The sequence below is a fragment of the Gekko japonicus genome, unplaced genomic scaffold (genome assembly GCF_001447785.1).
Source record: "Gekko japonicus isolate JY-2015 unplaced genomic scaffold, Gekko_japonicus_V1.1 scaffold14, whole genome shotgun sequence".
Classification (NCBI taxonomy): Eukaryota; Metazoa; Chordata; class Lepidosauria; order Squamata; family Gekkonidae; genus Gekko; species Gekko japonicus.
Window position 1 is genome coordinate 2,249,467 of NW_015176452.1, and position 14,893 is coordinate 2,264,359.

General features: G+C 46.3%; 1 protein-coding gene across 1 annotated transcript in view; it reads left to right on the top strand.

Moving 5' to 3' along the window:
• INPP5D (inositol polyphosphate-5-phosphatase D) overlaps window positions 1-8,157 on the top strand; it is a 106,238-nt gene extending 98,081 nt beyond the window's left edge. The window contains exons 26-28 of the mRNA XM_015426822.1: window positions 2,743-3,012; window positions 4,182-4,740; window positions 7,443-8,157. Of these exons, the coding sequence (XP_015282308.1) occupies window positions 2,743-3,012; window positions 4,182-4,740; window positions 7,443-7,484 (871 nt within the window). The 3' untranslated portion in view covers window positions 7,485-8,157. The remainder of the gene's footprint in view (window positions 1-2,742; window positions 3,013-4,181; window positions 4,741-7,442) is intronic.
• The last annotated feature ends 6,736 nt before the right edge of the window (window positions 8,158-14,893 follow it).

Below are 14,893 nucleotides of genomic sequence, written 5' to 3' on the forward strand. Positions count from 1 at the left end.
GGACCCTTTGCAGCTTCAAATGGCTCTTCGAGAACCTATGCCCCCTGGCAGTTCACTGAATGAGCTAGTTGAGGATTGGCATGGCTGACTCTCAGCAGCCATCAACGAGATCGCTCCCCGACACCCTCTGTGCCTTTACCCAGGAGCTGCAGCTGATGAAGCGAAGGCTTAGACGACTAGAGAGACAGTGGCAGCGTGCCTGCGATGAAGCAACAAGAGCACCTCATAGGACGTTTATGAGATCCTATGAGATGGAAGTCAAAGCTGTGAAAAGGGAATTTACGCGGCCACAGTTGCGTCTGCTAGCTCACACCCGGCCCAATTGTTTAGAACTATTCGGTCGCTAACAGTTCTGCCTCAGGGCAGACCAAATGCTAGGGAACTGGATATCAGCTGTGAGGCTTTTGCGAGCTATTTTGCAGATAAAGTCTTGTCGCTCCACCATGATCTTCCCACCACAGTTGGAACAGTGAGCGAACTCGAGACTCCATGCGCGTCTTCTGGTCCGATATTGGATTATTTCAGTCTACTCAGCCTAGAGAAAGTTGACAGACTGCTCTCAACGGTACGCCCAACCACATGCAGCCCCTTCATGGCTAATTAAAGCTGGTCGTGAGGGGTTTCGAGGTGCACTTATGGATATTATCAACAAGTCCCTCATTGAGGGACTATTCCCAGGGGCACTCAAAGATGCGATGGTCCACCCTCTCCTGAAAAAACCATTTTTGGATTGGCCGAATTGGCGAACTATTGGCCCGTTTCAAATTTGCCCTATTTGGGCAAATTAATCGAGAGAGCAGTGGTGATACAGTTGCAGAGCTTTATGGATGACACTTCCATGCTAGACCCCTTTCAGTCCAGCTTTTGCCCAGGCCATGGGATTAAGATGGCACTGGTCGCCTCCCAGACGACCTCTGAAGGCATCTGGATTGGGGTGGGACAGCGGTGTTGTTGTTGTTGGACCTGTTGGCGGCGTTCGACACGGTTGACCATCAGTTACTGATCCACCGCCTCACTGACACTGGGATTCAGGGGCTTGCCTTGCAATGGCTTGTCTCCTTTCTCCAAGGCCGGTGACAAAGGGTGGCGCTAGGGGATCAGACGGCCTGGAGGCACTCGCTGATCTGCAGGGTCCCTCAAGGGGCAATACTATCCCCGATGTTATTCAAAATCTACATGCGCCCCCTTGCCCAGATTGCCTGGAGGCATAGACTAGGGTGTCACCAATATGCAAATGACACCCAGCTATATCTGTTGTTGGGCAGCCAGTCCAACTCTACCCCAGAAGATCTGGACCGGGCACTGCAGGACGTGGCAGGCTGGCTTAGACTGAGTCGATTGAAATTGAATCCGATGAAGACGGAGGTCCTGTGCCTGAGTCAGAGTGGATTGGGGATAGGGATCCCACTACCAATTTTCAATGGGGCGCCACTGGTGCCAGCGCCGAGGGTCAGGAGTTTGGGAGTGCTCCTGGATGCCGCCTTAACAATGGAAGCCCAGGTAGCAACCACTGTCAAAGCAGCCTTTTACCATCTCCGGCTGATCAGGCAGTTGGTTCCCTTCCTCGAATGAAATGACCTGGCAACAGTGATCCACGCTATGGTCACCTCGAGATTAGACTACTGTAATGCTCTCTACATGGGGCTGCCCTTGCCCCAAATCCGGAAGCTGCATCTGGTGCAAAATGTGGCAGCCGGGCTGCTGATGGGCCTCTCAATTCGAGAGCACATCTGGCCTGTGCTGAAGGCATTGCACTGGCTGCCAATAGCATACCGGTGCTGGTATTAACCTTTAAAGCCCTATATGATTGGGGGGCTGCCTACCTGAGGGACCACCTTTCCCCATATGTCCCCCAGAGAGCACTGAGGTCAGGGTCACAAAATCGCCTGACTCTCCCGGGCCCGAAAGACGCCAGACTGGCTTCGACCAGGGACAGGGCCTTTTCAGTGGCGGCTCCATACTGGTGGAATGAGCTCCCAAAAGACATCAGGGCCCTGCGGAACCTTCTACAGTTCCTCAGGGCCTGTAAAATGGAGCTCTTCCACCAGGTTTTCGATTAGGAGCTGCCACTGACATATCGGTAACATCTGAACTGTTAACAACTGAACAGCCGAGGCCCTCATACTAAGAACAGTAAGAACAGCTAGCGGTACCTGCATACCTACACCATACCACCTAAAACTGCTCTGAGACACCGCCACTATCTATACCTACAGCACTTTATATATAAATCTGATTATTGTTCGAATTTTAAATCGTTGCAATGTTGATGCATCTATGTTTTTATTGTATTTAATCTATTGTATTTTAGCCTGTTGTGAGCCGCCCTGAGCCTGCCATGCGGGGAGGGTGGAATAGAAATCAAAAATAATAAATAAATAAATAAATAATCATATTCAAAATTATGGCAGAGCCATTAGCTAATCTTGTGTGAAAGGGCAGTGGTCTCTTGCCACTGAATCATCAGTTGGCAAAAGTGGCAGACTGCTTGCTTTCACTTCCTGTGTACGATTCTGATTTCTCCCCCCGCAAATTAGCATTGTTTTGGTGAGTTTTAATGATAATTGTGCTGCTTCCGTATCCGTTTTAATGCTTTTATATATCTATTTGATTTTATGTATTACTGTGTATTTTATTATTCCCCTTGGAAATGTTCTATAGTGGCTGGTCGCTTGACCGTATTAATAAACTTGACTTTACTTGACTTGATTTCTCTCCCCATTACCACTTTCACCTCTACAGTGCAACAGCCACAGATGTCAGCAATCCAAACTACTTACGGATGGCTGCTGCCTCTCAGCAATTCTCCGCAACCGGCCAGCTTAAACAGATCCCATCACCTGACCAGTCGCCTGTCCTTTGGAATTATGACCCACAAACCAAAGACACCACTTCTCTGATGGGACTGGAGTCTCCCACCATGCCTTCCAACTTATCACCCCAGTCACCGAGACCACCTGCTCAGATTGTAACTCATCGAAATCCAGGATCCAGGAATCAAGACCACCAGCTGTGAGTTTTCTCATATCTGTAGTCTTCTCCTGTTTCACCTGCTTATCAGTACAGACTGGAATTGGAATGATCGCTGAGTTATAGGTGCTGGGAGAACTTACAGTTGCCTTTCAGCTGCAGAGCCGGACACTATTAAACCAGATGCCCCCTGCACCACTGTCATGTTGGTTCAAGGCGGAAGGTCTTGAGGGAAAACCAGAGACAGGGAAGACTCTGCTTCCCCAGACTCCCAGAACCCAGTCCTTTTGCACCTGAGCGATCTGGGAATGACACAGGATCTCTTAAAAATATTAACTTTATTTGGGAAACAGAGGAAGGAGAGAGGTTGTGTATAACTACTTGTGTGGGAAGAGAGGAGTGGAAAAGGATTTCAGACACCCAGGAAGATGCAAAACAGAGTTAAAATAAAAAGTGAGTTAATGCAACCTCGGTAAACTGGTTCCCTAGCTCAATAGCTTACAGTTCTTCATAGGTCTCGAGCTATGTTGGCCTGGCATGGGCTTATTCCACAAGGCACTCTTCTTCCCTTGCTTGCACCTGGAAAAAGGCCTTAGTAACCCTCCCCTCAGACTTTTATCAATTTTGTTATAGTCACATTTCCTTGCATGGACAGGTCCTGTATTCCTGCTCTGGCTGGGGCTGAGCCACTCAGCTTTTGAAGGACAAACCCTGTTCTTTTTTCTGTGGGGCTTTGTGATCCACAGTCCTGTTCCCACTGTAGAGATGCTGCCTGCAGGCCTAGCCTAGTCTTGCAGCTTAATTAGAAACAGGAAAATCATGGGCACCAGGATGGGTCTCATGACAACCCACTGATGGACCTCCTGATGGCACCTGGTATTTTTGGCCACTGTGTGACAGAGTGTTGGACTAGATGGGCCATTGGCCTGATCCAACACTGGCTTCTCTTATGTTCTTATGTTCTTATTCTTGCTTTAGCTGTGGGGCATGCAGAATACCCAGCTCTCAGCAACCAAGCTCAAGGGATTTTATTTATTTCTAGCACCTTAATGATAGGTAACTGGTTTTAACGCTACTGCTGTTGTCACTGTGTATGTAGCCACCTGTTCCCATTTTTTAAAAAAATCAGTATTCTCATCTGCTTCCATCACAGCCATTTATTTAACGTGGTCTTGCTCCACCTTTAGTTGCTGTCCCTTTAACCATTGCAGATATGCTGAGGTAAGGAAAAGTGTGGTAGAACCATTGCTGCCAGAAGAAATGTACCCCAAACCAGAGATGATTGACAACCCACTGTACGATTACACAAAATCCAAGGACAAACTGGTGTCTAAGAGAGAGCAGGAAGTGATCAAGGCTCCACGAAAAGAACTCCCATCTACTCCTGATCAGAGCTTTACCAAACTGCAAGAGGTGGACACCAGCAAAGTTTCTAACAAGCAACAATCCTCTCCTCCTTTCATAGTCCCCGCACCCCGATTTCGTTCTTATACCTGTTCTGCCCAGTCAGAGGAAAAGACTGCCCTGAATGAAAAGACTCAGATCAAGCAGAAGCCCTATGCCAATGTAGATGCTCTGGTGCCAGTGAAGAAACCTGTCAAACCCTCAAGGTCTGAAGTAGGGCACAGCAAACCACCTCTTCCATCCAAGAGCCCAATGGTGCTTGAAATGCTGAACCCCAAAAACCGAGATTATCGTGAGAGTTCAGAATTATCACACCTCAGAAAACACCAAAATGAAGAAGAAACTGTCAGCATAACGGTGGTGCCGGTAGGTTGCTCAGTTTCATTTTAGTGTTAGGCAGAATGATGTTGTATGCCTTTATACCCACTCGGGGCACCCAAGGTGGTTAACCATCAAAGGTCATAAAAAGGAGCTACAGTCATCAAAAATGAATCAAAGGTTTCCCAGAATAAAAATGTGTCTAATCTCCCATGGAAGGCCTGGGAAAAGGAGCTGCCTGGTCTGCTGAAGACTCTGTCAATCATGGGTTCCTGCTAACCTAAGGTCATATCATGCAGGTTCCCATAGAGAGATCCTGTCCATTGATCTCATGGCTTAGAGAGGTCAGAATGATTGATCCCAAGCCATTGCTGGCTGCACCTCCAGCTAGCTCACACTAACTCAGCTCAGAGGGAACATTGGTCAGCACATATAATACCTATCCTACGGTAGCTGCACTGGCTCCCAATTAGTTTCTGGGGCCAATTCAAAGTGTTGGTACTTACCTTTAAAGCCCTAAGCAGCCTGGGGCCTTCATACCTTCAGGACTGCCTCTCCTGGCATGATCCTTCCTGTCTTCTCCAATCTTTATCTCAGAGTTTATTGAAGGTCCCTGGTCCATGAACTGCCCACCTTGTATCAACAAGGGCAAGGGCCTTCTCAGTAGTGGCCCCCATCCTGTGGAACCAGCTGCCTGAAGAGGTGCATGCCTTGCGGGACCTCCATAGGTTACGCAGGGCATGCAAGGCTGCTCTTTTTCAGGCGGCCTTTGGGTGACTGTGATCCACCAGGCCGCTGGCATACTTCAGCTGTGTCCTCACCATCCCTGCATCCTACTCTGCTTGATAGTGGATAGATTTTGATTTTTAATAGATTCTATTTTTTTAAATTTAATTTAATTGATTTTAATTTTTAACCGTTTTAGATTTTAAAGATTATAGTTTTTATTGGTTATTGTATATGCTGTTAGCTGCTCCAAGTCCCTTTCAGGGGAGAGGGAGGGGGATATAAATGTGATAAATAAATAAATTGAGGTCTCTTGGAATTACCACTGATTTCCAGACTATAGAGATCAGTTTCCCCTGGAGAAAAGGGCTGCTTCAGATGGTGGACTCTATCCCACTGAGGTCCCTCTCCTGCCCAAACCCCATCCTTCCCAGGCTTCACCCCCGAATCTCCAGGAATCTCCCAACCTAGAGCTGGCAGCTCCAGGGCTCAGGAAACAGACTAGAAGCCAGGGCAGTCAGGAAAACAGGGGTTGTTCGTGTTATTTGCAGCAAATTAGGCTGAGGCACTTTGAACCAGCTGAAATGACCAGACTATCTTTTATTATTATTATTTCTTTTTTAAAAAACCAGAAAAAATAACAAAGGAAAAAACTCAAAATCCAGCGATGGATGGATGGATGGATGGAAGGAAGGAGCCCAGTGAAATAAGTAAATCTGAGCCCAGTGAAATAAATAAATAAACCTAGACCTCAGCTGAGAAAATGACAACTCATAATCAAAGTCTATCAAGTCCAGACCATGCTCATGGGCAGCCGCCCCATGTCCAGCATTTTACATGAGTGTATCTTCTGCATATATAGCAGTCTGGTCCAAAGATGAGCAAATTACAGGCCTGCAGAAACTTTTCATCTCACCTCTGAAGTACTTTGTTAGCAGCATCACCTAATGCACTGCAGCATTAACCAAAGGACTGATGCTCCTGAGAAAACACTAAGTAGTTTGAGAACCAAGTACTGTCAAAAGCCATTAAAAGTGGGGGAAGTGGGGGATAGGGGCACATCTGGGTCTCTGCCCACAACAAATAGTAGCCTTTGGATGTAAATGCAGGCAAGATACAGTAGTGGTGCAGGGCAGCCAGTGCCAGTGTCAGGAAGCGATGGTTCACAACTTGGAGTCCTCAAAACTGCATGGGGACACAGGTGTGGTCCTCAGGCCAAATTTTTTTTGTCCATGCCATTCTAATCTCTGGTTATCTCCACCACTAGGGCCCAAATAGATATGAGGCACCTTGCCACAAACCACAATTAAATGAATGCAGAAACACTGAAGCAAAACAGTCATTTTATTGTGGCTCGAGGCAAGGTGCTTCCTCTAGAAATGGTCCCCTCCTTCTCCTACAAAGCAGTTATTGCTTTTTTGAGGGAAGCTACATCTGGGTGGAAAACAAGATTTATTTATTTGACTTCATTTATATTCTGCCTTTCTCCCCAATGGGGACCCAAGGTGGCTTATGTCATTCTCCTATCCTCCATTTTCGCTTCCATGGCAGAGTGCGGCTTTGAACCTGATCTTCCAGATCCCAGCCCTACATTTTAACTCTGCACCACACTGGCTCTTTTTAGAGGGCCAAATTAGTTGTGGTGGGTGTCGTTGGAGCTGCACAAGGTTGCTACCATCATTTTAAAGTTATCTAAAAATGCCAGGAGGGCGTGATCATCATCAGGCCTGCAGCACAACTCTCTCCCCCCCCCCGCCCCCAAGATTAAGTGCCAAAACAGTCATGGGAGGGGAGGCACGGGAGGGGGGGAAAGAGGACTTCAGCCTGCCACATCCTGATCAGGGCCTTGCAGCAATTTTAAATCACCTCAAATGGTGGCGGCGGCCACAAGGGCACCATTGCATCTAGTTTGGCCCTAAGATAGTTTAAGATGTGCACTGCTTGCCTTTGAACCCCTATAATATTTCTCTTGCAAAGCAGCTTAAGAGTGGGTGTGATTTTTATTTTTATTTCTGTCTTTGCAGTCAATACGAACATCAAAGATGAGATCCTTGGAAGAGTCCTGAAAGGAATCAGACCTTTCCCAGAGTCTGTGTTATTTCCTGGCATGGCCTGGTGCACAAAGCACTGGATTTTTAACATGTAAAAGAGAGAATCTCTATGTATCCACACACATCTTTTGAGATACAAGACTACTTTGGACCAACAGTCATCAGGCTACCATTAGACTTTTATGTTCCAACTTTGGCAGGTCTTCTGAGATCAAGGAGGTTGTCTCACGAGAGGTACAGATATTGGAATGCAAAAGATAATAGTATAGGAACATCCAAAGACTGCTCTGGACTCACAAATTGTAAGATACCACATTTCCAGACTTGAGTGAAAGAGCCAACTGCTCGGTCAACCATCTAGACAGTGGAAAAGCCTACTCCATTGCCTTTTTCCTGACTGACAAAGAGAGAGAGGAAGAGCAAAGAATGCAGGCATTTTGAACATGCACAATCTTATAACTTCAACGGGAATGGGGCAGGAGGAGTATGGATTTTCTGCAGGAATAAAAATATGTCCTTTGGGCCACAGGTCTATTGATTATCATTGCCACTGTCCCACTCCCCAACTAGTATTATATTTCCTTTATTGGTAACATGAATCAGGATGAAAGGGGCCTCCCTTAGGTACAGAAAGATTCTTATATAGGACAAGGCCAGTGATCTCAGTGATCTGGTCTGTCCTCCCGTATTTACTTATTCATTCAGGAAAATGTGGAGGTTTATTTATCATCTTCAAGCAGAAATGAGAAATAAATAGAAACAACCACTAAATGTTAGCTATTCCAGACTTTTCTAAAGGCAATTCCTCTGTCAATCAGAAAGTCTCTCTGGTTGGTTAGTAGCAAGATACATGTTAGCTTTATTCACATCAGCTATACTGTTACATTTGTCTTTATTTTTATTTCCATCTATGACTGTTAGATACAGCTTTGCCATAAAATTGTGTCGTTTATATCATCTTTACTGCTTTTCCATGTATGTTGCAAAAATTAAAATGGCAATAATTCCTTATCAAAACTATGACTGCATCCTCATGAGGATTATGAAAACACACCCCACCATGGCAACAGGAAACAGTGCGGGAATGGGCAGGAATGGCATCCATTTTCTCCAACATAAAAGTGGGGAAAATGGGAGCCGGACAAGTTGTGCACAGATTGAGCCTGATCCACATAGCAAGGAGTCTCCATTTGGCATTAATTGATGCTGCAAATGCAGAAGCATGCACACTGGCAATGGAGCTTCCATATGGGAGTTTATTGCACACTTTCTCCCATCAGCTGCCATTTCCCTGCATCTTTTCCCCACTGCACCACCTGAGGACTTAAAAAAAATCAGCAATTGCTATAGTGCCTAAGTGTTATAGTGCTATTGCAATTATCAATTTTCTTTTCAAAGTCTGAAAATGCCCTCCAGTGGCACAGGGGGGGGGGGGGGAGGAAGCCATGGCCTTCAGTCTGCAGTTTGTAAGTCCTCACACAAGACTGTTTTGGAGGTCATTAATTCATAGGGTCACCGTAAGTCAGAAGCGACTTGAGAGCAAATAACAACAGCTGCCAGCTAATAGAAGAATTGTGCCAATATGGGTGGGACCCTTGAAAATGTACACTTTCCAAAAAGATTGGAGAAATTGGATAGGGAATGGATGATTGGAGCATGTTTAAAGCATGACATAGTGTGGGTGCTCCACCCCACCCCCCAATTCACTCTAGTTGGAATGCCAAAGTGGAGGAAAACCTCCATGTGGAAGCAGCAGTTGTCTGGATACTGTCTGCTTCCTGCTGTCCATGTGGGGGAAATTTCTATGCGGAAACACCAGATAAAATAAATGATTCTCTGTTGTGAGTTCAAGAAGATAAGGTGAGATGGAAATGTTTACATCAAATAAATCAAGTCATTATCAGCTATCTGCTTTTCTGTGGTTAGTTCAGCACAAACTTTGAGCACTGTATTGCTGACACCCCAAATCAAGATCATCCCTTGCCTCCCTGAGCCCTGGGGTGGTGGCCTTGGACTCGTAGGGGCAAATTCCACCTCTCGCGTGTGATGTCCGAACACGCAAGAGGTCATTCTGGCTCCCCCAGCTCTCGAGAGGGGCTCTTAAAAAAGTTATGGCCGCCGTTGCTGTTTTCGGTGGCAGCTGCGACGCCCACACGGGGCGGAGGGGCGGGGTAACGTTCCCTTGCCTCCCTGAGCCCCGGGGTGGTGGCCTTGGACTCGTAGGGGCAAATTCCACCTTTCGCGTGTGATGTCCGAACACGCAAGAGGTCATTCTGACTCTCCCAGCTCTCGGGAGGGGCTCTTTAAAAAGTTATGGCCGCTGTTGCTGTTCTCGGTGGCAGCTGCGACGCCCGCGCGAGGGGGAGGGGCGGGGTAACGTTCCCTTGCCTCCCTGAACCCTGGGGTGGTGGCCTTGGACTCATAAGGGCAAATTCCACCTCTCGCGTGTGATGTCCGAACACGCGAGAGGTCATTCTGGCTCCCCCAGCTCTCGGGTGGGGCTCTTTAAAAAGTTATCGCCGCTGTCGCTGTTCTCGGGGGCAGCTGCGATGCCCGCGTGGGGGGAGGGGAGGGGCAAACCTTCCCTTGCTTCCCTGAGCCCCAGGGCGGTGGCCTTGGACTCGTAGGGGCAAATTCCACCTCTCGCATGTGATTATAGAGATCTCAATATTCAACAATATTAGCTAGATTTATAATTGGGTTTTATTGTCCATGCCCATGAGTCTCCATTTCATCCTCACAACAACCCTGTGGGGTAGGTTAGGTAGAGAAGGGGAGATTTGGCCCATGGTCACTCAGCCAGCAGAGTGAGAATACAAACCTGGGTCTCCCCACATCAATCTGCAACTCTGACCACTGTGCAGTGCTGTCTCTACTGATCTGTAATGTTCCAGAGGTGTTGTAATGTAATACTCAGTTTCTCAAACGAGTGTATGCCTGTCTGTTGGTTCACTTAGGAGTCTTGATCCTGGTTGTGTGGTGGGCTAGTTGTGGCAAATGGTAGGGAAGCTCAGTATTTCTGTATACAGTTGTAGGGGCTTTATTGCAATGTGGTATGGCGTGATATTATGTTCTTATTCCAGTGTGGGGTGTGTGTGGGGCGATGGAAGCTGAGTGATATGGTCTCTCCAAGTGATTGCCAGAAGTGAGATGCGTCCTGGTCTTGTGTCTTACAGATAATCTTACAAATAGTCCTTTGCATTTATATCATGCTTTCAACTTTAAATGGATCATAATGCTGATTGTGTGAACTTAGGCAAATCACGAGAGGTAGAGCAGGAAGGGTTGCATCAGTGCTTAGTTCTTGTGGCCTTTTCTTACACGCCCAGGGAAATGCTGATCGCCACTTTGGGGCCAGGAAGCAATTTTTCTCCAGGCAAGTTTGGCCCCCAGTGATCCTGGAGGTTTTTTTTTTACCATATTCTGGGCATGGAACAGGGGTCACTGGGGTGTGTGGGGGATATTGGTGAATTTCCTGCACTGTGTAGGGGGTTGGACTAGATGACCCTGGAGGTCCCTTCCCACTCTATGAGTCTATGATTCTATAATTCACCCAGGCTGGCTGTGGACACGCCAGCACCCCTGTCAGGCAGAAGCACCTGAGATCCTCCCCCTCCCCTTTTCCTTCGCCCAACTTGGAGGCGAAGGGAAGGGAGAGGGGGGAAGGAATGGATCCCAGGTGCTTCTGCCTGTCAGAGGGGCTGGTGCACACTTCCGGTGATGTCAGGGGGTGTGGCATATGCTAATAAGTTATGCTAATGAGCCCCTGCAGCTCTTTTTCTATGAAATGACCTCTGCCTATATTTCACTATGCTTGTAGGAACGTTGCCATTCTTAACAGTGACTTTGTTACTGCCTCTATAGCTCTGCAATAAAGTATAACCTTTCTGATAAGTGTGTGCTCAGTTGTTGGCTGCGAAACCTGACAGTGGGCTGTTTAGAATCTCTCCTACACTCATTAGCACTCCCTCCTTCACACTTGTCAATACAACTTAAGACAATGGATATGCTATTTTTTTATATACTCTTTTGTTGTTGTTCAGTTGCACTATCGAGTTCAACTCTTTGCAACCCCATGGACCGCATCACCCAGGCTGTCTTCCTGTCTTCCGTCGTCCTCCGGAGTTTGCTTAATTTCATGTTTGTTGCTTCGATGACACTGTCTAACCATCTCATCCTTTGCTGTCCCCTTCCTATTTTACCTTCAATCTTTCCGAGCATCAGGGTCTTCTCCAGTGAGTGCTCCCTTCTCATTTGGTGGCCAAAGTATTTGAACTTCATTTTCATTATCTGGCCTTCCAGGGAACAGTCAGGGTTGATTTCTTTTAGGATTGACTGATTTGATCTTCTTGCAGTCCAAGGGACTCTCAAGAATCTTCTCCAGCACCATAATTCGGAAGCATCTGTTCTTCAGTGCTCAGCCTTCCTTATGGTCTAACCCTCGCAGCCGTACATTACTACTGGGAATAACATCGCTTTGACCATACGGACTTTTGTTGGCAGGGTGATGTCTCTACTTTTTATTATGCTGTCTAGTTTGCCATAGCTTTCCTCCCAAGGAGCAGGTGTCTTTAAATTTCATGGCTGCAGTCACCATCTGCAGTGATTTTAGATCCCAGGAACATGACTTCTGTCACAGCTTCCATGACTTCCCCTTCTATTTACCAAGGAGTGATGGGGCTGGATGCCATGATCTTAGTTTTTTTGATGTTGAGTTTCAAGCCAACTTTTGTGCTCTCCTCTTTCACCTTGAGCAAGAGGCTCTTGAGGTCCTCTTCACTTTCTGCCATTATCATCTGTATATCTGAGGTTGTTAATGTTTTTCCCAGCAATCTTAATTCTGGCTTGTGATTCATCCAGGCTGGCATTTTGCATGATGTACACTGCATATAAATTAAATAAGCAAGGTGACAATATACGTCCTTGTCGTACTCTTTTTCCTATGCTAAACCAATCAGTTGTTCCATATCTGGTTCTAACTGTCGCATCTTGACCCTTATACAGGTTTCTCAGGAGACATGTGAGGTGGTCTGGTACTCCCATCTCTTTAAGGACTTGCCATAGTTTGTTGTGATCCACACAATCAAAGGCTTTAGTGTAGTCAATGAAGCAGAAGTAGGTGTTTTTCTGGTACTCCCATGCTTTCTCTATAATCCAGCGAATGTTGGCAATTTACAAAAAGAAGAAACCAAGCAGATTAACTCTGTAGAGCTTGGGAGCAAAGGCGTTCCTGACATTTGGGGGAAATTTAGAGACCCCACAGTTTACAAAAAGTCAGCTCTAAATTCTGGAGGAAACAAAAAAAGAACAACTGCTTTCCCCAGAAACGATTATCATAGGGATCATATAGGGTTGCCAGCCTCCAGGTGGTGACTGGAGATCTCCTGGAATGATAACTGAGCTGGAGAAAATGGCTGCTTTGAAGGTGGGCATACATGGCATCCTACCCAACAGAGGTCCCTCCCCACCCCAAACCCCAGACTCCTCAGACTCCACCTTAGATTGCCAACTCCAAGTTGGGAAATTTCTGGAGGTTTTGGGGTGGAGCTTGAAGAGTGTAATGTTTGGAGAGTGACCTCAGTTGAATATAATTCGTTTTGTCAACCTCCAGATTGAGCTGAGAGATCTCCTGGAATTACAACTGCTCTCCAGACAACAGAAATCAGTTCCCCTTGAGATAATGGCAGCTTTGGGGAGTGGACTCCAGGGCATCATACCTTGCTGAGGTCCCTTCTCTCCCAAATTCCATCCTCCACAGGCTCCGCCCCTCAAATCTCCAGGTATTTCCCAACCTGGAGTTGGGAGCCCTAGGGATAAGACCACACAGTCCACCCTCCAAAACATCTATTTCCTCCAGGAGAGCTGATTGTTGTAGTCTGGAGATCAGTTGTAATTCTGCCTGGAGGTTGGCAACCCTAGAATCATACCCTATAACATGTGAAGCCTGCCGTACAGCATATAAGCCCTTGCTTTTGTTACAAAGCACAAACACTTATTTCTCTAGCTGCAAAAGCTGTGAAGTTCAGTGCTACAGCCACAAATGATAAGTCCCCAAGGTGACCACTAAAGGGGCCAATCCTGGAGACATATCCAAGGGAAATCTGTTTAGATGACACAAGTTAGAAAGAAACATAGACCCAAACTATATGCTGTGCAAGAGATCCAGCATTGATTTTCCTACTTATTTATTAATTAAAATGTTTATTTCCCACCTTTCCTTTGGCTTTTCTTATTTAAAAAATTGAAATGCAGCTACTGTACGCATACTCCCTCTAAGCCATAGAGTCTTGTGAGCAAAAATTCTACTTTGTGAGTGACTGGCATTAAAGTTATGAGTGAGCAATTTGGCTGCTGCATAAATTAGTTTGCTCTGGAGCCCTCCTTCCTGAGCTACGACAAAAATGTGTGAGCCGGAGGCTAAAAATCTGTGAGCTAGCTCACACTAATTCACCTTAAGAGGGAACACTAGCTTTTCGTGAGGGGTACTAATTTGTTCAAAGTAGAAGGAAGGGTTGTGCATTTAGCATTTCCCTCTATACTCAAAATTGCAGGTACCCCCTATGTGGTTTGCCCTCGGGTTGCCAGCTCTGGCTTGGGAAATTTCTGGAAATTTGGGGGTGGAGCCTGAAGAGGGCAGGGTTTGGTGAGGGGATGAGCCTCAGTGAGGTGCAATGTCATCAAGTCCATCTCTAAAGCAGCTGTTTTCTCCAGCGGTACTGATCTCTGTCGTCTAGGGATCACTAGTAATTCTGGGAGATCTCCGAACCCTGCCTGGTGGTCGGCAACCCTACTTGTGGGAGAAAAATCTAGGAACCTGTATTTCTTCCATGGAGCAAACAGCAGGTGGGAGAAGGTGAGTGGGAAATGACGTGGGAAAGGGTTTTATACACATACACACGAAACAAACTGGCAGATTCTGAAACAACACTTCAGTTAAAAAAAACACACGGGAGATCAGTCACAGGTCTCCTGGGAAATGTGTTGGTAACTTGGTATCAGAGATACAATATCCATTAATTGAAGGATTTAGCTCTGTCGAGTGTTGTTTTAATGCTCTGAAGAGGAAAAAATGGTTTAAAATCCTGTTTTTCCATATGAAAGAAAAATTATGGATCATAATTACTCATTCAGTTTCCTTTTTCCTGATTGGCATTAGAACCCCTTGAATGCAACAAAAGATCCCCAATATAGAGCACATCAAGGCTGCCTCTTTCAGACTGAAAGGTCATATTTGAGTGTGAGGAGGCATTCCTCCAAGGCTCAGACATGCTGCTCGTGCCACACAGCCCATTTATTCTAGCCATTTCCCTGCTAAATTACCATGAGTGCTCATAAGCAGCTCGTTTCCTACAGATACGTTTCCCAACTTTAGCCCAGTTCTTAAAATAGCTGTGTTCTTTCAGTGTGCTAATTTCCATGGAGAT